Raw genomic sequence first — 22,456 nt, forward strand, 5'->3', positions numbered from 1 at the left:
TTGAGGGGCCGAGTAACCTACTCCTGCTCCTAATTCATATGTTCGTATCATAATTCCCAACCCTCATCTTCTTTTCCCATCTCTTTTTATCCTTAGTTCAATTTTGCAATTTGATTTTTTTTTGCAAAAATATACTTTATTCATAAATCTTCAAAAACATTTCAAAACTTTTTAAATCACCATTACAAAAATACAAAGGTTCAACTTTTACAAACTGAAAACACAAGGTGTATCAGAAAAAACAATGAATATTTCAATCATTGGCAGACATACATTTTAATCTGTACAGACTGAGGGGCTCTTTACAGTTCCCAGTCCCCCAGTGCACTGTGGCAGAAAGGTCTTAGGCAGCGACCCTTCCCCATTGCGCCTTTGCGGCGGCTGCCCCAAGCTTAACTGTGTCCCTCAGCACGTAGTCCTGGACCTTGGAAAGTGCTAGTCTGCTACACTCGGTCGGGGACAACTCTTTGCGCTGGAAAACCAACAAGTTTCGGACAGACCAAAGAGCGTCTTTCACCGAGTTGATGATCCTCCAGCTGCAGTTGATGTTTGTCTAGGTGTGTGTCCCTGGGAACAGCCCGTAGAGCACAGAGTCCTCTGTCACAGAACTGCTCGGGAGGAACCTCGACAGCAACCACTGCATCCCTCTCCAGACCTTCTTTGCAAAGACACAATCTACAAGGAGGTGAACAACGGTCTCTTCCCCACCACAGCCACCTCGAGGGCAACGTGCAGAGGGGGTGAGACTCCTGGCGTGTAGGAAGGATCTTACAGGGAGGGCCTTTCTCACCACCAGCCAAGCTACATCTTGGTGTTTGTTGGAAAGTTCTGGTGATGAGGCATTCTGCCAAATTACTTTGTCAGTCTGCTCAGGGAACCATCCCACAGGATCCACCCTCTCCTTTTCCTTCAGGGCCTTTAAGATGTTATGTGCCGACCACTGCCTGACGGACTTGTGGTCGAAGGTGTTTCTCTGCATAAATTTTCCCACGAGGGACAGGTGGTACGGCACGGTCCAACTACTTGGAGCGTTCCGCAGCATCGTGGCCAGACCCATCCTTCGCAACACCGGGGACAGGTAGAACCTCAGCATGTAGTGACACTTGGTGTTTGCATACTGAGGGTCTACACACTGCTTGATGCAGCCGCACACAAAGGTGGCCATCAGTATGAGGGCGATGTTGGGCACGTTTTTTCCCCCTTTATCTAGAGGCTTGTACATCGTGTCCCTGCGGACACGATCCATTTTCGACCTCCAGATAAAGCGGAAGATGGCTCGGGTGATCGCCATCACACAGAAGTGTGGAATGGGCCAGACCTGCGCCACGTACAGCAACAGCGAGAGTGCCTCACACCTGATGACCAGGTTCTTACCCGCAATGGAGAGGGAGCGTCGCTCCCACATGCCCAGTTTCTTTTTTACCATAGACACTCGCTCCTTCCAGTTTCTAACACATGCCCTGGTCCCTCCGAACCATATTCCCAGCACCTTCAGGCCATCAGCCCTGACAGTGAAGGGGACAAAGGATCGGTCAGCCCAGTTCCCAAAGAACATGGCCTCGCTCTTCCCACGATTTACCTTGGCTCCCGAGGTCAGTTCGAACTGGTCGCAGATGTGGATAAGTCTGTGCACCGACAGCGGATCAGAGCAGAAGATGGCGACATCGTCCATGTACAGGGAGACTTTGATCTGAGTGCCTCCACTGCCTGGGATCGTCACTCCTCTTATGCCCGGATCCTTCCTGATGGACTCAGCAAAGGGTTCTATGCAACACACGAAAAGAACAGGCGAGAGAGGGCAGCCCTGCCTGACTCCAGATTTAATAGGAAAGCTATCTGATTCCCACCCATTGATTGAGACTGTGCTACTGATGTTAGTGTAGAGCAGTTGGATCCAATTGCGAATTCCCTCCCCAAACCCCATTTTGGAGAGCACATCCACCATGTAGGTGTGCGATATTCTGTCAAAGGCCTTCTCCTGATCCAGGCTGATGAGGCAGGTATCCACACCCCTGTCCTGTACATAGGCAATCGTATCCCTGAGCAGCACGAGGCTGTCAGAGATCTTCCTGCCTGGCACCGTGCAGGTCTGGTCAGGGTGAATCACCAATTCCAGAGCGGATTTGACCCGATTGGCAATGACCTTGGACAGAATTTTATAGTCCACATTCAACAGTGAAATGGGTCGCCAATTTCTAATTTCCTCCCTTTCCCCCTTGTGCTTGTAGATGAGGGTGATAATGCCTTTCCTCATGGATTCTGACATACTGCCGGCCAGGAGCATATTCTCGTACACTTCTAGCAGGTCTGGGTCGATCCAGTCCCACAGAGCCGAATACAACTCCGCCAGCAAGCCGTCGCTTCCGGGAGTTTTACTCTTCTCGAAGGACTCAAGGGCCTCAGTCAGTTCGTCAGGAGTTAGCACTTTGTCCAGACTCTCCCGTGTACTGTCATCTAAGACCTCCGTGATAGAGGACAGGAAGGACTGGGAGGCCGTGCTGTCTGTGGGCTTCACGTCATACAATCCGGCATAGAAGGATTTGCTAATCCTCAAAATGTCAGATTGCAATGACTTAACTGAGCCGTCATCTTCCTTCAATTTTTCAATTTGATCCCTCAATATTCAGCTCAGGTTGGAGTACAAGAAAGTTTAGTCTCCATTTACAGGATGTAATATGTTGCTAACTGCTTGTAACATTATGGCTATAGTACCCAATTCAACAGCTATTCCTTCCTACGCTATTATCTAAATGTTTATTATCTATAACAGATAACATTAACAAATCTAAAGTGCAGGACAATTAGTTGTATTTAAACATGGAATGAGTAATTAAGTTTGGAAGGGTTTAGGTTACACAGTGAGCTCTGAAACAATGTTATTTTGGAAAACCAACTTTGGAGAACTACTACTAATAATAGTCTGGCTACCAATAATGCAACATTGAAAACACCCAATATGCACACGGAGAATTCATTGGCTAGGGCATTCAGTGAGCTTCTAAAGCCTGCCTGGAGAAAAGTTAACTCAAAGAGGTTCCCAAGGTTCTCCCCTCTTTTCCCTCCGCACCCTCCCCCCCCCAACCCGGCCCCCTCCCCCAACAGCACCCCTGCTCCATCAAACACCCAACTCTGCTTTGGAACAAGTATATAAAAAATTGGTATAAGATTTCCCAAATCTATTTTAAAGAGATTTTAGATGCTCATCAGTCTGTGTAAGAAACTTTCCTGACTGTGGTGTGTCGACTGGAGGTTGTTGTAGAGACAGTTTACAATTAGCATCGAGTTTGAGGGATTTCCTGCTGTCCCCAAGAGCACAGTTTAAAAAAAAGCACACCTCATGGAAACTTTAAATAACTTTGCTTGAGGAGTAAATCCAAGTTTTCAAAATTGCTGTTTAGTACAAATGTTGAGACACTTGACTGAAGATTTATTTCAGAAAAAATCCCCATTTTATCATCAGTGATCTCATTGTATAGCTCACCTCCCCTTAGGAAACCACCTCAGTATGTCTGTGTCTTCATTCTCAGTCTGTCAGTACATCAAGATATGTAGGTGCCCTTAATAGAGTTCATTATTAACCCTAATCTCAGTGAAGGAATTTTTGTTTTTGATCCTAATTTAGGAGAAATTAAGACTATTTTAAAAGAATTGCACATATACTGGCTTGTCAATGGCATTCAAAATAACCTGTCTTTTTGTTTAAACAGCACTGGTTAGACTCTACAAAGCCCATCAAGAAACAAGTAAAAAGTAAGTATACATGATTAACTTGTTGTAGTGTGCTTCAGAATACTGTTTAATTCTTGGATTGACCTTGATGCTTCACTAAAATATAAATATGCTGTATTATCTGCACATGACAAATCATTTTGCAATACAGCGTTTGGTAAATTTGATTTAAAATCCTTGCCTAATATGAAAATACTTAATATATATATCTATTTTTCTCAGTTGGACCTCCTTATTGTTTCCACTTCAGAATAAAATTCTATTCCTCGGAACCAAACAATCTTCGTGAAGAGTTTACAAGGTAGGAATATATGATGTAGAAATGCTAATTACAGCAAGTAGCTGCAAATTTTACCCTTTTCATAAAAATATTTGTTCTGGGTGGAAGGTTACACTTAGTGCCCATCCATAGTGGCTGGGAGAGCATTAAGGGTCAACTATGCACTGTGGGACTGGAGTCACAGGAGGACAGACCGGGCATGGGTGACAGGTTCCTTTTCTTGAATGTAATTAGGGAGTTTGATGGATTTCTGACCACATTCCAGCAGATTTCACTTCCTCTGGGGCCGACTCACAAATAACTAAATTTAATGAATTCAATTAACCAATTTGACATGGTGGGATTTGACCTGATCACCACTAGGTTTCTAGTCCAGTACCATAACCAAGAGGTTACCGTACCCAAATTATATTCAAACAGAGCAAGATTTTAATTTCTGGCTGTTAATGGACCCAGTAGGATTATCCGCTTCAGTATCAGTTACCTTTTGATACAAAAATGAAACATATTTTTAAAAAAAATCACACTCTCTCACTCATTATCAACCTGTCTCTCTCTTTCTCTGTCTTTTGCTCTGTTGCACGTGCTATTTCCCATCTCTCTTGGGCTCTTTCTCTGGCTACTGTCAACATTTACTTCCACCCTTTTCCACACTCTCTCTCTCTGATACTTAGCAGGTTTTGCATACGTTTGCTCTCTCTCCTCCTTCCCTCCTTGCCTCCTCACACTGCCTCCCGCAACACACTCCTACACACATTTCCACTCCTCAAGCTGCTACCCTCCGTACGGTCTCCCCCACCAGCGCTCTTCAACCCCTCCCTCCCCGCACTCTTCACACCCCCTGCGCTCTTCACCCCCTCCGCCCCACGCTCTTCACCCCCTCCGCCCCACGCTCTTCACCCCCTCCCCCAGCCCTCTTCACCCCCTCCCCATGCTCTTCACCCCCTCCCCCGTGCTCTTCACCCCCTCCCCCCGCGCTCTTCACCCACTCCCCCCAGTGCTCTTCACCCTCTCCCCCAAAGCTCTTCAACCCCTCCCCCCAGCGCTCTTAACGCCCTCCCCCCAGCACTCTTAACGCCCTCCCCCAGCGCTCATCACCCCCTCCCCCCAGCGCTCTTCACCCCCTCCCCCCCAGCGCTCTTCACCCCCTCCCCCCAGCGCTCTTCAACCCCTCCCCCCAGCGCTCTTCACCCCCTCCCCCCCACGCTCTTTACCCCCGCCCTCCCCACACTGCGCTCTCTATTGAACCTATCAGCAGCAAACATGGAAGAGAAACAGGCCAAGATTGGAGAAACAGCGAACACCAGCAACTCTGGAGCATGCACGGCGTATTTGTTCACCACGCTTTTCCCCTTGGCATACAGTCCTTGGTGCGGATCTGGCCATGCCCCCTCCCCCCACCCCTGTCCTTCCAGCATTCTCCTGGCTCCAGCTGTGTTCCCACATTTCCCTGGCTCTCAGCATTCCCCTCGTTGGTTACCTGCATTCAGGCACCTCTGGGCCTCATCCTCGCTTCCATTCTCATCGTACCTCTCATGCCCGCACAGCCTATTTGGTGACTGAAGTCTGCTTCAGTGGGTGAGTGAGGGTGGCATGTCAGTGAGTGAGGGTGAGTAAGTCAAAGACGGTGGAAGGGTCAGTGGGTGAGGGTGAGTTGGAGAGAGCGGGTGGCTGGGTAAGGGGGGTAAGCACCTGTGTGTTTAACAGGGTGAGAGAGAGCGAGAGGGTAAGAGAGAGCGAGAGGGAGAGAGAGAGCGTGGGGGGCAGTGTGAGAGAGAAAGAGAAGGGGAGTGTGTGTGTGTGTGTGTGAGAGGGGGTGAGTGTGTGTGTGTGTGAGAGAGAGGGGGTGAGTGTGTGTGTGTGTGTGAGAGAGAGGTGGAGTGTGCGTGTGAGGGAGAGGGGGAGTATGCGTGTGAGAGAGAGGGGGAGTTTGCGTGTGAGAGAGAGCGAGAGGGGGAGTGTGCATGTGAGAGAGAGAGAGAGGGGGAGTTTGCGTGTGAGAGAGAGAGGGGGGAGTGTGCGTGTGAGAGAGAGGGGGGGAGTGTGCATGTGAGAGAGAGAGAGAGAGGGGGAGTGTGCGTTTGAGGGAGAGGGGGAGTGTGTGTGTGAGGGAGAGGGGAAGTGTGCGTGTGAGAGAGAGGGGGATTGTGTGCGTGTGAGAGAGCGGGGGAGTGTGTGCGTTTGAGAGAGAGGGGGAGTGTGTGCGTGTGAGAGAGAGGGGGAGTGTGTGCGTGTGAGAGTGAGGGAGAGTGTGTGCGTGTGAGAGAGAGGGGGAGTGTGTGCGTGTGAGAGAGAGGGGGAGTGTGTGCGTGTGAGAGAGCGGGGGAGTGTGTGCGTTTGAGAGAGCGGGGGAGTGTGTGCGTTTGAGAGAGAGGGGGAGTGTGTGCGTGTGAGAGAGAGGGGGAGTGTGTGCGTGTGAGAGAGAGGGGGAGTGTGTGCGTGTGAGAGAGAGGGGGAGTGTGTGCGTGTGAGAGAGAGGGGGAGTGTGTGCTTGTGAGAGAGAGGGGGAGTGTGTGCGTGTGAGAGAGAGGGGGAGTGTGTGCGTGTGAGAGAGAGGGGGAGTGTGTGCGTGTGAGAGAGAGGGGGAGTGTGTGCGTGTGAGAGAGGGGGAGTGTGTGCGTTTGAGAGAGAGGGGGAGTGTGTGCGTTTGAGAGAGAGGGGGAGTGTGTGCGTGTGAGAGAGAGGGGGAGTGTGTGCGTGTGAGAGAGAGGGGGAGTGTGTGCGTGTGAGAGAGAGGGGGAGTGTGTGCGTGTGAGAGAGAGGGGGAGTGTGTGCGTTTGAGAGAGAGGGGGAGTGTGTGCGTTTGAGAGAGAGGGGGAGTGTGTGCGTGTGAGAGAGAGGGGGAGTGTGTGCGTGTGAGAGTGAGGGAGAGTGTGTGCGTGTGAGAGTGAGGGGGAGTGTGTGCGTGTTAGAGAGAGGGGGAGTGTGTGCGTGTGAGAGAGAGGGGGAGTGTGTGCGTGTGAGAGAGCGGGGGAGTGTGTGCGTTTGAGAGAGCGGGGAAGTGTGTGCGTTTGAGAGAGGGGGAGTGTGTGCGTGTGAGAGAGAGGGGGAGTGTGTGCGTGTGAGAGAGAGGGGGAGTGTGTGCGTGTGAGAGAGAGGGGGAGTGTGTGCGTGTGAGAGAGAGGGGGAGTGTGTGCGTGTGCGAGAGAGGGGGAGTGTGTGCGTGTGAGAGAGAGGGGGAGTGTGTGCGTGTGAGAGAGAGGGGGAGTGTGTGCGTGTGAGAGAGAGGGGGAGTGTGTGCGTGTGAGAGAGAGGGGGAGTGTGTGCGTGTGAGAGAGAGGGGGAGTGTGTGCGTGTGAGAGAGAGGGGGAGTGTGTGCGTGTGAGAGAGAGGGGGAGTGTGTGCGTGTGAGAGAGAGGGGGAGTGTGTGCGTGTGAGAGAGAGGGGGAGTGTGTGCGTGTGAGAGAGAGGGGGAGTGTGTGCGTGTGAGAGAGAGGGGGAGTGTGTGCGTGTGAGAGAGAGGGGGAGTGTGTGCGTGTGAGAGAGAGGGGGAGTGTGTGCGTGTGAGAGAGAGGGGGAGTGTGTGCGTGTGAGAGAGAGGGGGAGTGTGTGCGTGTGAGAGAGAGGGGGAGTGTGTGCGTGTGAGAGAGAGGGGGAGTGTGTGCGTGTGAGAGAGAGGGGGAGTGTGTGCGTGTGAGAGAGAGGGGGAGTGTGTGCGTGTGAGAGAGAGGGGGAGTGTGTGCGTGTGAGAGAGAGGGGGAGTGTGTGCGTGTGAGAGAGAGGGGGAGTGTGTGCGTGTGAGAGAGAGGGGGAGTGTGTGCGTGTGAGAGACAGGGGGAGTGTGTGCGTGTGAGAGACAGGGGGAGTGTGTGCGTGTGAGAGACAGGGGGAGTGTGTGCGTGTGAGAGACAGGGGGAGTGTGTGCGTGTGAGAGACAGGGGGAGTGTGTGCGTGTGAGAGACAGGGGGAGTGTGTGCGTGTGAGAGACAGGGGGAGTGTGTGCGTGTGAGAGACAGGGGGAGTGTGTGCGTGTGAGAGACAGGGGGAGTGTGTGCGTGTGAGAGAGAGGGGGAGTGTGTGCGTGTGAGAGAGAGGGGGAGTGTGTGCGTGTGAGAGAGAGGGGGAGTGTGTGCGTGTGAGAGAGAGGGGGAGTGTGTGCGTGTGAGAGAGAGGGGGAGTGTGTGCGTGTGAGAGAGAGGGGGAGTGTGTGCGTGTGCGAGAGAGGGGGAGTGTGTGCGTGTGCGAGAGAGGGGGAGTGTGTGCGTGTGCGAGAGGGGGGGAGTGTGTGCGTGTGCGAGAGGGGGGGAGTGTGTGCGTGTGCGAGAGAGGGGGAGTGTGTGCGTGTGCGAGAGAGGGGGAGTGTGTGCGTGTGCGAGAGAGGGGGAGTGTGTGCGTGTGCGAGAGAGGGGGAGCGTGTGCGTGTGCGAGAGAGGGGGAGCGTGTGCGTGTGCGAGAGAGGGGGAGCGTGTGCGTGTGCGAGAGAGGGGGAGCGTGTGCGTGTGAGAGAGAGGGGGAGCGTGTGCGTGTGAGAGAGAGGGGGAGCGTGTGCGTGTGAGAGAGAGGGGGAGCGTGTGCGTGTGAGAGAGAGGGGGAGCGTGTGCGTGTGCGAGAGAGGGGGAGCGTGTGCGTGTGCGAGAGAGGGGGAGCGTGTGCGTGTGAGAGAGAGGGGGAGCGTGTGCGTGTGAGAGAGAGGGGGAGCGTGTGCGTGTGAGAGAGAGGGGGAGCGTGTGCGTGTGAGAGAGAGGGGGAGCGTGTGCGTGTGAGAGAGAGGGGGAGCGTGTGCGTGTGAGAGAGAGGGGGAGCGTGTGCGTGTGAGAGAGAGGGGGAGCGTGTGCGTGTGAGAGAGAGGGGGAGCGTGTGCGTGTGAGAGAGAGGGGGAGCGTGTGCGTGTGAGAGAGAGGGGGAGCGTGTGCGTGTGAGAGAGAGGGGGAGCGTGTGCGTGTGCGAGAGAGGGGGAGTGTGTGCGTTTGAGAGAGAGGGGGAGTGTGTGCGTGTGAGAGTGAGGGAGAGTGTGTGCGTGTGAGAGTGAGGGGGAGTATGTGCGTGTGAGAGAGAGTGTGAGGGAGAAGGGGAGGGGGGAGTGTGAGGGAGAGAGGGAGGGGGGAGTGCGAGGGAGAAGGGGAGGGAGTGTGACGGAGAGAGGGATAGGCGTGTGTGACGGAGAGAGGGAGGGGGGAGTGTGACGGAGAGAGGGAGGGGGGAGTGTGAGGGAGAGAGGGAGGGGGGAGTGTGAGGGAGAAGGGGAGGGAGTGTGACGGAGAGAGGGAGGGGGGAGTGTGAGGGAGAGAGGGAGGGGGGAGTGTGAGGGAGAGAGGGAGGGGGGAGTGTGAGGGAGAAGGGGAGGGAGTGTGACGGAGAGAGGGAGGGGGGAGTGTGACGGAGAGAGGGAGGGGGGAGTGTGACGGAGAGAGGGAGGGAGTGTGACGGAGAGAGGGAGGGGGGAGTGTGACGGAGAGAGGGAGGGGGGAGTGTGACGGAGAGAGGGAGGGGGGAGTGTGACGGAGAGAGGGGGTGGTATGACAGAGAGGGGGAGGGGTAAGACAAAGTGGCTGTGTATGTGTGTGAGTGAGAGAGGGGTTTGGGGTAAGAAGGAGGGGACAGTGTGTGTCCGCTCAATCCCAGTCTCAAGGTTCTCATTCACCTTTGCCCCACACACATTCTCAGTGATGACAGTAAGTGAGTACCCTGAGACAGGCAGTCAGCCGAACACACACACACACACACACACACACACACACACACAAACCCTTTCACACTTGAGTGGTCATCTTAATTTTTTTTATAACGAGTAATAATCAATTTATTGTTGTGAGATTTTTTGCTCAGCAAGCTGCTTCTTTCCAGACGTCAGCTTTTTTTAAAAATTCATTTTTAACGTTGTGCCAAGCTATATCTTTCTGAAATTTGATTATCGCAACCCCCCCCGCCCGTGTGTGAGAAAAATTGAAATGTGGCCCACCCCATGCGAAAAGTTTGGACAAGCCTGTTTTAGATTATGGGCAGAATATTTCGGTCTTGATGCAGCAGGGGCAGGGCCATAAAATGCAGCAAGTCGTTCAATACTCCAATGACTGCGGAGGGGCTGTAAAATTCTGTCCTATGAGTTGGGGTAAGAAGGAGGGGACAGTGTGTGTCCTCAATCTAGTAACTCAAGAGAAGTATATGCAACCAGTGCTCATTTTAAGCCCTGGCATGATTAAAGGCTAGTATGAGGTGCAGTGCCCAAAATTGAGTGCAGTACCCTTGGTGGGACATGGCTAAGGCTCTGTACAACTGAAGCATCTATTATTTAGTTAAAAGCAAAATACTACCGGCGCTGAAAATCTGAAGTAAAAACAGATAATGCTGGAAAAATTCAGCGGTTCTGACAGCATCTATGGAGAGGGAAACAGAGAAACAGAGTTGACGAGCAGGATTTTTCAGTCGGCGTGTGGGGGCAGGCCCGACACATTGACGCGTAAAATGACGCATGATGATATCGGGCATGCGCCCCAAAGTCATCACACTGTGTCATGATGTTTCGTTTTGTGGGCGCACGCTGGAATCGGCTGCGCGCCCACCGATATGTAAATGGCCTATTAAGGAAGTGATTAATGTAATTGTTAACACTGCCCGTCCAACCTTAATGTTGGTGGCAGGCGAAAAGGCCAAGTGACCTTCACATTTTTTTAGGAAACCTCATCCACAAGTGGGATGAGGTTTCCCAAAGCTTTTATTAATTAAATAAAAAAGTTCTCCTCCATATAAAACCATCACAGTCACATGAGGGGAACATATTTAATTAAATTTTAAATCCATTTATTTAATAATTTCAAAAGTTCTTCAATTGCCCTGAGACAGCTCCTTAATTGGCCCACCCACGCAAAATGACAGCGTGGAGCCGATTGCAGGCGGCCATCGGCTCTGCAACCCCCCTCCTGCTGAGCCAGCCGGCCGCCTGAAAAATTCAGGCCCACGTTTCAAGTCAGCACAATTCCACTTCTTAGCTCTGAAGAAGGGTCGTGCTGACTCGAAACGTTAACTCTGTTTATCTCTCCACAGATGCTGTCATTTTTTTCCAGCATTTTCTGGGTTTTTTTTCGCCTATTATTTAGTCCCTGTTCATTTTTTGCTCCCAGCCCTGACCCTGATTGCTCATTATCTTTAACAACCGAAAAGCTCAGCTACCAGACTCCTGCCCCAGTCAAGTAGTCACTTCTTAACTTTCTCGCAGAATCCAACCTCCAAAGCCCCAAATCCAGGGTCATATAGACTCCATCACCCATGAGACTCGCAAGGTATCTCCACATGTTACCTTCCCCAGCTTTCTTGCCTTTTGTCCTCCCCCTTATATGTCTTTTCTCAACTCCTCCTGTTTTACACTCCTGCCTACCACTTTTTGATCTGCACATTTTTCCAAAGACCTCTGGATAGTCTAATTGCCCTCTCTCATTCCCCCTCTCCGACCCCCAACTGTCCCAAGCTTCCAACCTAGACACTTATTCTGATGCTGCACGATGGTTAACCTGTTGCTAACTATGCTAGGTTTTAATTAAGTAAAAGATTTAGATTTAATACATCAATAAAAACCTAAAGATGAGAATAGTGATGCTGAACAAGAAAAAGGGAGACAAATAGGCATAATTGCCTCAATTAAAATTGGTTAAGAGCCACACAGAAAGCGAGGGAGCAATGAGCATCAAAAGGCGAGGAAAGCAATACAAGATTAAGAGAGCACAAAATATAGCAAGACTGTTATTTTCAATTAGAGAGAGGAGTTTGCTTTTGCTTTTCAGCAAGAGCAAATGAGGTATTTATTATACTTGTGATGGTTTAATCGATTCCCTTAAGATTTCAAAGTGTAATTGCCTCAGGTACACCTTGAGATCAATTATAAATCGATTGTTGTTATTGAGGGAAATCTGCATGTTGGCAGGTACTTGGAAATTCACACTTCCATAGGAAACCAGCGTGGAATGATTGCCAAAAAGATTCTTTTAAAACGTCACGATCACGTAAAAGACGTTTCCGTGAGCTAATAATTTGTGTGTATGTCAAACCCTTTTAATTTATGAGCGGTTCAGTTTGAAAATAACCAAGCAGACAAGCTTTCGTCTTAAACAAGTTAAAGTTTAGTTTATTACAAAAACTACTGCTGAAAGTTATTGAGGTAAAGGTGATAAAGTTGTTCAATAAAATACAAAGATTAAAGGCAGATGAAGATAAAAAGAAACTAAAAGATACGGTTTCTCTGAGATTTCTTTGCAGGCCTGTTGCTTGAGTTCCTTATTTCCGAAATGCAGCAGTTGAAACTTGAGGTTCTTTTTAGCAGCTCAGGTAGCTTTTCCAGTCGGCTGTTCAGAGCTTTGTCTTTTCAGGTGATCTCAGCAGGTCTGCAGTTGTTTGGGATTGAGAGGTTTCCTATTCCTCACTGGTTCTGCGGTTATTATACTTGCAGATCGCAACAACAAAAAAACAAAATGGCTACTGTGTTAATTGCAGTGAAGCATTTTTCCATCAAAGGAGTTAATTATGCTGAGGTCCATTGAAGTCTCTTTCCATCTCCTGTTCCCTAAGAAGTAAAAGGGTTTTTCACCACTTTAGAAGATTCACTGGACATCCTGTATGGGTCTTTATATTTTAATGACCCTTCGTAGCCAGCTCTAGAGATATGAGTCTGAGGAGGTTTGAATAAACACCAGGTATCATGCTGTCAGTCCACACTTGCGTTTTGAAAAAGGCTTTTAGCTCAATGTAAAGGTTTGAAAACAGAAATGTGCCTTTAATACAGTTGCCCTTAAAATCTGTAATACTAAAATTACACAAAATGTCACAAAAAAGACATCATGATTGTGATGGATACAAACTTTTATATAGATATTTTTTCAAATAATTGATTTGAAAGCACTTTTAATTATTTCCTGTTTTGTGAATATATATGGCGAACTATCTGTTGGGAAATAAAATGCTTTCTATGTTTGGTACTCAGTCAGATACATTCAGGTAAGCTATAATATTGGCCAGGGCACAATACACCTTTCTCTGCTCTATTACCACAATATGCAAAAACCCAAGCTAAGAAGAACTACCTTCTAGACCAGTGTACTATTAGCATTTTCTTCACCATCTGTGTTTATGACCTGTGAATCCGACTGCCAATGGGTGATAACTGGTATTATGGCCCTTTCACTGGATTAAGACATCTCCAAACACTGATAGGATCCCTGACAGTTCAGAGATTTGTCAGTCAGGCCCAGATATGAAATTGAGTACCAAATTTCAGGCAAATCTGTTTGATCTCCCTGCAAGGTGACTTTGCCCAATCTGACCTGAACTTACAGAACGATGCAAGTTTTTAAACAGGTCCTTTTTCCCTCCATAGTTTTAATGGAATTTAAATTCATTGGAAAGCAAGCCTCACTATGTTTAAACTGTCTCATTTAAAATCCTTGTTCTCTACTGCCCACCCAGCAGAGATTTTTTTTAAATTTCTCACCAAGATATCTTCACTTCTTTCCTCCCTCAGCCTCCTGCACCAAACAGCTGCTCAGTCTCCACAAATTCAATCTCCATCTCAACTCATCATATTCTCTTTCCTCTGAGTTTACTGTATTCTTATCCTAATGAATGCAAAGAATAACCCCTTTAAAAAGGTAAACCAGGCACTTTTCGGGCCCAAAATTGTAAATGGGGCACTAGCCATTTGCTCACTTTGCAAGCTCGATGCGGAAATAGAGCAAATCAAAGCTATCTTATAGGACAATAGCTATCCTGATCATATAATTGTTCGCGGTGTATCATGTAAACTTGCAAATGGGCCAAAGGCTGCCACATTCGGACCCGAAAAGTGGCCAGTCTACCTCAGATTACCCCGGAAACGCAAAATATCTCAAAAAATTTAAACATGAGGTTAAGCAAGCTGTCTCACATTGCTGCTACGCAATGGCGACATGAGTGGTATTTTCCACTAATAGGATACTGCTGTCAGTCCAAAAATAAATTCTGTGTACTCCACAACTGAACAACATCATGTATGAATTTCCATTCCAATATGATGCTCAGTACATTGGCCGTACATCGCAACACTTGGCTGATCGAATCAAACAGCATGGCTGTTTGTAATAGGCAGAATGCAAACCATACTCTTATGCTTGCAAAACCCAAAGCAAAACACCTGCTGTTGGATGTGATTTTGCGATTGGGTAGCACTTGCTGAACAATCCTGAGTGCGCTAATAGCTGCACTAACAAGCGATTTACGACAATCAATTGCAACTTATTGTGACTCATTTATGCTTGCTATAAACAACGTATATTCATATGCAGGGACCAGTTTTCTGAAAACAAAGGGAAAATGTTCAAGAGTTGCGCCTTTTTTGAATTCCTAGAAGCATGGAGAGCCTATAGTTTCCAGTTGCTTTCTCCATGGCAACACCTCAGTAAATCACAGTCGATTTACCAACCAATCAGCACTCCTTTTCTCCTGTGGTATAAATTGTTGTGATCCTTTCAAATTTGGTATTCTTGCGTTTGTTCTGCTGAATGCAAGATGAAAAGTTTCAGCGACATGTCTCTCTTTTCAGCAATATTCAAGTTCTGTACTATCAAGTGACAAATAAAGTTACCTCTCAACGATCATAGATTGCTTTTTAAATCAAAATGAGCCTAAAGGCGGTTTGAAGTCTCCAGCTTCACCTTTACATTCAGACAGGCTATAAATTGCTTGAGCTTTATTGTTGCAATGTGTTTCATCGTTTGAACCCCTTGGTTAGATTATACCTTGTAATTACTCCCACATATCTATTATATTCTAACACACTGGTTGGTATAATCTGCAGTAATGATATAAATTACAAGGAATGCACAGCAAGTCAGTCAGTAAAGTCAAACCTGTTGTTTCCAGAATTTTCTGTTTATATTTCATATTTCTACCATTTGTTTTATATCTAAATTAATATGCTCTCAGGTTGAACCTCTACAAACTTGATGCTATGTATATAATTTTCTCTAATAGCCTTTAGTTATGTTTTCAATTTGACTCATTTACATGTAACATGTATACTGCAACTCCCATGCAGAAGAGTCCAAGTATTTTCTTAGAGCAGTAATACTGTTAAAAGTTATGTAAAAATGAATTGCCTCTAACTGGCTATTTTTTCTTGCAGATATCTTTTTGTGTTGCAACTCAGAGAAGATATTCTTTGTGGCAAGTAAGTTGATGTTAGGCAACTATGTCTTTTGTACAGAACTTTCTGCAGAAGTTGTGGGTCTTCCAAAAGTATACAATAACCTGTTTGACTGATTCCCATACATTTTGGATCTAGCTAGCCATTTTGTAATGGTGGTTGCAAGAAAGAGTATATCAAAAGATCTGCACACATTTAATTCCACTGAACTAAATTGGTGAATATCTTAATATGCCTGCTGTCATGTTTCACTGTGGAAATGTATTGATTGGAGAAAATCTTCAATATAGTTTGGTCTTGGAACAAGTGAGCAATCTGTGATGTAATTCACCTACCTAATGAATTCCAAATTGTACTCTAACTGTGTATTAACATTTTTGCAGATTGAAAAGTCCTTACGATACTGGTGTAGAGCTAGCTGCTTATTGCCTTCAAGGTAAATGAAGAATCTCTCCTTCTCCATAATTTTTCAGTGAAGCTCTTTGAGATGTTAATTCCGTGAAGTTCATTATGAGTTTTGTTTTTTGCCTTAATCCTCTTTTTGACTTGTTCATTCACCAGACCCTCTTTAGCAGCCTTAATAAAATTGCTTTGGAGCAATAAAACCGCTGCCTGATGCACAGTATAAAAGCATAACAAATATTAGGAAAGTTCATGGCTAAAGTCACCTAATCATTTGGAATTTGCATTTACAATGCAAATATAGCTCATGCCTGAGGTCTTATATAATCCCATTAAATAATGGTCATAAAATGAAAAGGGCAGCTGTTTAGAACAAGGCACAGAATTGTATTATTACGCATTCCAACATATGGTGAAGTTTCTTACACCACTAATCTAACTACCACTAAAAACTGTGATTGGTAGACATCCAATAACAATCTACAGCTAATTCAGCTTGGGCCATATCATACATGCTCCAAATCTAGAGAACATGCGGTGTGTTTTATTTGTACTTTGACCAATTGATTCAGTTGCTGAGGAGTTATAATTCTAAAGTTCTTATTTAAACTTCATTTTAATACCCCTCACTCCTCCTCCATTTATTGGAGTCCAGAAGGAACTAAACAAAAAGCTAACCATTTCACACTTTTAGGATTGTACTTACTAAGGTTATGTCAAGACTGTTTTATGTAAAATCAATTATCCTTATTGCTGTACTCTCTACGATGGTCCTGTAATGGTTTAGTAGACTCTTAATGGGCCGAAGAATGCATGAATAATTTTGAGCCTAGACTTTCTGCTCAGGTGAAAGCCTAAGGAGAAAATGGTGGAGCAGTGTGCGCAAGCCTGCTGAGGAATGGGCTGACACCACTGTAGGTTCTAGGTTCAGCTCAAATAACAATCATAGTGAGCTCCCGGTGTAATGAATCCACATTCTGTGAACTCGGCACTTCAATGGTAGAACATGGGTGCTGCTGTAGGAAATCAATTATAGCGCATCAAAACCTTGGATTTTCAGCAGCTCTGAAAACTTTCCAAAGAAACTTCCTTCTCAAGCCTGTATGCAGCTGTGGGGTAGAAGGTTGGTCCCATTGGATAAATTCCTGTGCCCCTGATGCAGCTTCACCCCGTAACCTTCCTCCAGCCTTGCTCTTCTCACATAAAGCGCAAGTAAACTGTAATAGAAAATCTCCTTTGTGCCCAGCCCATTTTACAGTGTGTTCTTTTCCCATTATACCTGCAGAAAATTGAGTTCATGTTAAATCCAGCATGAATATTCCCTTACCCATTTCACCTACCTACCCAGCAGAATAAGACTGGCAAAACATGCCGATATGGGACAATCTAGAATTTTTTTTTTTATATAGTCAATTAATCAGTGTTTTGTTAATTATTATTAAAAAGACACCTGATCATTACTGAATGTAGCACATGATATTAATTCCATACTGCTAGATGGTGATGTATTTCCTGCTGACAATACTGTTAAAAACTCTAAGATTGCTTAATTTATTCTCTTCCTTTCCAGCCTTGCAACTATTTTAAATATTAGTGTTTGACATGGACATTTTGCCAACCACTTTTCTCATCTGTCAGCTGTATGGACACAAGTTATCAGTCTGGGCAGGTGTTTTCAATTTAAATCCCTTCACGGACCTCATAGTTGCATTTTGAGTATACTTCTGTTGAGGACAAATCTTTCATCATGTTTGCATTAAAAAATATATAAAAATTGGCCACCAGCTAGTTTAAATCACTTTCCACAGAAAGCTGTACTGTAGAAATTGAGTCTGTGTTGCTACAACTCTGCTAGTCATTAAACCAATTCATTCTTCATGGGAGGTAGTGAGAAACATTGAAAATGTGTTAGTTTTGCTGCTACCTGAGGGGGAAGTTCAAGAACCTAAAGAACTCTACTTCTAGTTAGAACAGGAATATAAAGCCAAGCCATTTTCAGTATTTTCTCCCATCTGACAGCCTAAACCTGGGCATTGTCCAAGTTCTATTGTAGGCTGGTATGGATTCCTTCATTATCAGAGCAGTTGTGAATAGCATTGAATGCTCTGAAATCATAGGTAAATAGCACAATCCCTGACTTTAAGATAGAGCGGAAGTTCATTGTTAAAACAATTGAAGATGGTTGGGCTGTGTGTGTTTCTCTGAGGAAATCCAAGCGATTGGCTCTAACAGGCACAGCTTCCTCTGTGGCAGGTGTACCTTTGATCATACAAGCTAGGAGCAAACTAGGAGCAGAAGTAGGCCATTCAGCCCCTCGGGCCCGCTCCGCCACTGAATAAGATCATGGCTGATCCGTTTGTATTCTAAATTGCACATTCCCATCTACCCCCGATAACCTTTGATTCCCTTGCCTAACAAGAATCTATCCACGCCTATCTTAAAAATATTCTTTGACCCCGCCTCCACTACCTTCTGAGGCAGAGTTCTAAAGCCGCACAACCCTCAGAGAAAAAAATTCTCCTTATCTCTGTCCTAAAAGGGCAACCCCTAATTTTAAAACAGTGCCCCCTAGTTCTGGACTCACCCACAAGAGAAAACATCCTTTCCACGTCCACCTTGTCAATACTGTTCAGATCTAATATAATTCAGTCAAGTCACCCCTCACTCTTCTAAACTCTAGTGGAAACAAGCCCAGTCTGTCTAACCTTTCCTCATAAAACAACCCACTCATTTCAGATATCTATCTGGTAAACCTCCTCTGAACCAGCTGCAATGCATTTACATCCTTCCTTAAATAAGGAGACCAAAACTGCACAAACTATTCGAGATGTGGTCTCACAAATGCCCTGTAAAACTGAAGCATAACATCCTTTTATGTTCAATTCCTTTCATAATAAAGGCCAGCATTCCATTAGCATTCTTGATTACTTGCTGTACCTGCAAACTAACTTTTTGTCACTCATGCACTAGAACACCTAGAAGCACCTTGGAATTCTGCAGTCATTCTCTGTTTAAATAATACCCTGCTTTTTTATTCCTCCTACCAAAGTGAACAATTTCACATTTTCCTACATTATACTCCATCTGCCTGATCTTTGCCCACTCACTCAACCTGTCTATCTGTCTGCAACCTCATTATGTCCTCTTCACAACATTATTTCCTACCTATCTTTGTCATCTGCAAATTCAGCTTCCATGCATTCACTCCCCACATTTAAGTTATTGATATAAATTGTAAAAAGTTGAGGCCCCAGCACAGACCCCTGTGAGACTTCACTCATCACATCCTGCCATTCAGAAAAAGACCCATTTATGCATGCTCTCTGTTTTCTGCTAGCCAACCAATCTTCTGTCCTTGCTAATATGTTACAGTCTATACCGTGAGCTTTTATTTTCCACAATAACTTTTGATGTGGCACCTTATCAAATGCCTTCTGGACATCTACAGGCCCCCCTTTATCCACAGTGCATGTTACATCACTGGAGGGTTTTCCACTTAACGCTCATAGGCCTCAGTTTTGGTGGGGCTTGTTAATGCCACACACAGTCAAATTCTGCCGTGTTGTCAAGGGAAGTTGCTTCAGTAGTACAGCTCAGAAGTTGTCAGGGCTCATAGTCTTTGTTGTGCCCCATGCAGCTGCTTAATGTCCTGTGAAAGGAATTAAAATGACTATAAGCACTGGCATCTATGCTGGTAGGAACCTCAGGAGGAGGCAGGGTAAGATTGTCCATTGGCATTTTTGGCTGAAGATGCATGTAAACACTTCAGCCTCGCCTCTTGGCTTAACATACTGGAATTCATATAGTTAAAGAGGGAGATTGTTGTAAGGTTTTATTCTTGTATTCCCTTGATTTGCCTAATATTACTTTGTGATTCAGTGTCACATTCTGTTCAGTAGGGTCCTGTGAAGCAGTCTGGGATATTTTACTACAAGCAAAGTGCTCGATAAATGCAACTCCTTGTTGTTGAATAAGGGAGGTCTGTGCCATGAGGTTGAAGATTGTAGCGGTGCACATTGCAGCTGCTGATGGCACATGGAAATAATGAATGCCCAGTTTTTGACCATTGGTACAGATGATCTGGATTGTCAAGGTGTTGTCTCATCTCCACAGAAAGACAGCCCACATAAAATCTGAGACTAAACTTAAGAAAACATATTTACTGTTAGTCTGGACGAAAACCTCCCAAAAAGTAATCACCAAAAATACAACTTGCTTAAATCACTCTGTTACAACCAGGATGGGAGGAGTGCACATATGATCCAGCCCCACTACTCCACAGGCAGTACCATTAATTTAAAAGTCTAAGTTTCTCACTAAAATAGCCCATCATCTATTTCCCCTACTGGTGCCCAAAATAAAAGAGTCTTCAACCAGGCTTCTTTTAATAAACTCAAAACGGTTGTTTATTATAAAATGAAACTTCTTTCTAACAAGTACTAGTTAACACACAATTGTAATTGAGAAGTCTATCTATCTCTTCCTAAAGAACTCCCCCAGCACGCGTACAGACACATGCACAGTCTTGAGAGATATGATTCTAACATGCCTCCTCCCTTAAGAGATGAAACATCATTTCCAAATGTGTTTCATCATAAAATATCCAGAAAAAGATATGTACAACATATAAAACAAAATTCAAACATGGATTCACTCAGCCATTTACTCCTTATACAGAACCTGTACGGTCTTCCGACTTTTTTGCTTCCCAGATGTTTTTTTTTACAAAATTTGTATTCTTGATACTGCATCAGCAATTATATAATTCTTCCAAGCAATATGAACAATTTTTAAGTTATAAGGCTGTATTAGCAAACTCCATGGGAACAGTCTGTCATTCTGAAACTTAATTTTTTTCCACAAAATCCAAGGTGTTATAGCCAGTATATTCTAGGGTTTCTTTACAGCCAAGACAGATATATACCTCAAAATGTTTAAGAGCCAGTAACAATCCCAGGGTCTCCTTTTCTTCCATAGGGTATCTCTTTTGATGCTAGTTTAATTTCTTAGAGAAGCCGGTGGGGTACTTTTCTATGCCCTATTCTTCTTCCTGCAATAAGACCACACTCATACTCAAGTCATTAGCATCGAATGCCATCTTGAAAGTTTTAGCAAAATTAGGGGCAGCTAACATCAGTTCATTAGTTAGGATCACCTTCAGCTTCTCAAAAGCTGTCTGACACTCTCTTGACCATACCACCTTTGCCTTCTTTTGCAATAAATCCGTTAGTGGAGAAGCTATTGTGCTGAAGTTTGGCACAAATTTACGATAGAAGCCACACATATACCCAAAAATCTCATGCTTTCCTGTTTAATTTTAGGGATAGGGAATTCCATCAAAGCCCGTACTTTCGTTGCTCTTGGCAACACTCGCCCTTGCCAGTTCACGAACTCGCTCTTGGTAGGTTTTGTAATATACCCGCCAACTGTAATTGGTTAAATAAGGCTTTCAATTGTTTTACATGATCTTTCCAAGTGTTGTTGTAAATCAATACGTTATCTAAATAAACCACACAGTCAGATACTTGATTCATTCATCTTTAGAAAGTGGCTGGAGCATTTTTTAGCCCTAATAGTATTACTCGTCACTGATAAAGCCCATTTGGCGTGACAAAAGCCTTAGCTTGCGATGCTAAAGGTACTTGCCAGCATCCCTTCAACAGATCTATCTTAGTAAGGAATGTAGCACTGCCAACTCTATTAATACAATCTTCTAAACAAGAGATTGGGTAGGAATCCGTTTTTGTTACTGCATTAGCCTTTTTGTAGTCTATGCAGAATTTGGTTGACCCGTCACGTTTAGACACTAACACTACTGGAGAACACCAACTGCTCTGACGAGGCTCAATTAGGTGATTTTCTAACATATACTGAATTTCTGCCTTCACTTGAGCTTGTTTCTCTGGGCTTAAATAATAAGGATGTTGCTTTATAGGAGAAGATTCCCCTACATCCACACCATGCATGGCCAAAGTTGTACATCCTAGTTTGTCCTTACAGATTCCTTTAAATTCTGAAATTAACCTTATTAGATCCTCTCATTGTCCCATCTCTAAGTATGAAAATACGGTGTCTAACTGTCCTAATATTTCAGTGTTAGCTAACTGGATAGTAGGACGTTCGATTTGTGGGCTGCCTAAATCTCCTTCCGCCTCACTCTCACTGTCTCTTACGCTCTCCACTGTCCTTGTTATCTGACATACCTCCTTTTTATCTTCCTCCCTACAAAGGTGTTGTTTTAACATATTGATAAGACACAGCCAATTATTTTTTTCCTGCGATTTGGGCTGTCCCTGAAACACAAACATATAATTTAACATAGAGGACTTGTCCCCCTCTCCTAAAAATTTTTCGTTGATTAGTTTCAGAGGACCTCTTATCTCATGTCCATAAATTTATTCAAAAGAGCTAAAAGCAGTCGATTCATTTGGTGAATCTCGGGTAGCAAATAAAAGAAAATCCGGTCCTTTATTCCAATCATGGGGATTGATTATTTATCAATTAATTATTTATTAAATAAAGCATATTTATGACAAAATGCTTTAATCATTGTTTGAGGGTTTAGAGGTACCTCACTAAAGCTCCCTGTGTTTGTGGATAAAATGCTCTGGATTTTGACTGTTTTATACCCAAATTGCTCATTATGTTTCGAAAAATTTTAGATATACAATTGGACCCTTGATCCAACTGGATCTCTACCAATTACCTATATCGAGTAAAAAAACTGGGTTAACTTTTCCACTACTGCCTTAGCCGTAATTATTCTTATAAGGATGGCCTCCGGAAATCGAGTTGTCATATCTGTAATAGTAAGGATATACTGTTGTCCTGCTTTCATTTTTGGTAACGGTCCCACACAATCTACTAAGACCCTACGAAATGGTTCCTCAAAAACTGGTATGGGAATTAAGAGTGTCAGTTTCATTACATTTTTTTTTTCA

General features: G+C 45.3%; 1 protein-coding gene across 1 annotated transcript in view; it reads left to right on the forward strand.

Annotated features, from left to right (window-relative positions):
* LOC121276579 (band 4.1-like protein 4B) overlaps window positions 1–22,456 on the forward strand; it is a 222,466-nt gene that overhangs the window by 157,493 nt on the left and 42,517 nt on the right. Inside the window, exons 3-6 of the mRNA XM_041185153.1 lie at window positions 3,708–3,750; window positions 3,952–4,030; window positions 15,093–15,137; window positions 15,497–15,549. Coding sequence (XP_041041087.1) covers window positions 3,708–3,750; window positions 3,952–4,030; window positions 15,093–15,137; window positions 15,497–15,549 — 220 coding nt within the window. The remainder of the gene's footprint in view (window positions 1–3,707; window positions 3,751–3,951; window positions 4,031–15,092; window positions 15,138–15,496; window positions 15,550–22,456) is intronic.

The sequence above is a fragment of the Carcharodon carcharias genome, chromosome 3 (assembly GCF_017639515.1).
Source record: "Carcharodon carcharias isolate sCarCar2 chromosome 3, sCarCar2.pri, whole genome shotgun sequence".
Lineage (NCBI taxonomy): Eukaryota > Metazoa > Chordata > Chondrichthyes > Lamniformes > Lamnidae > Carcharodon > Carcharodon carcharias.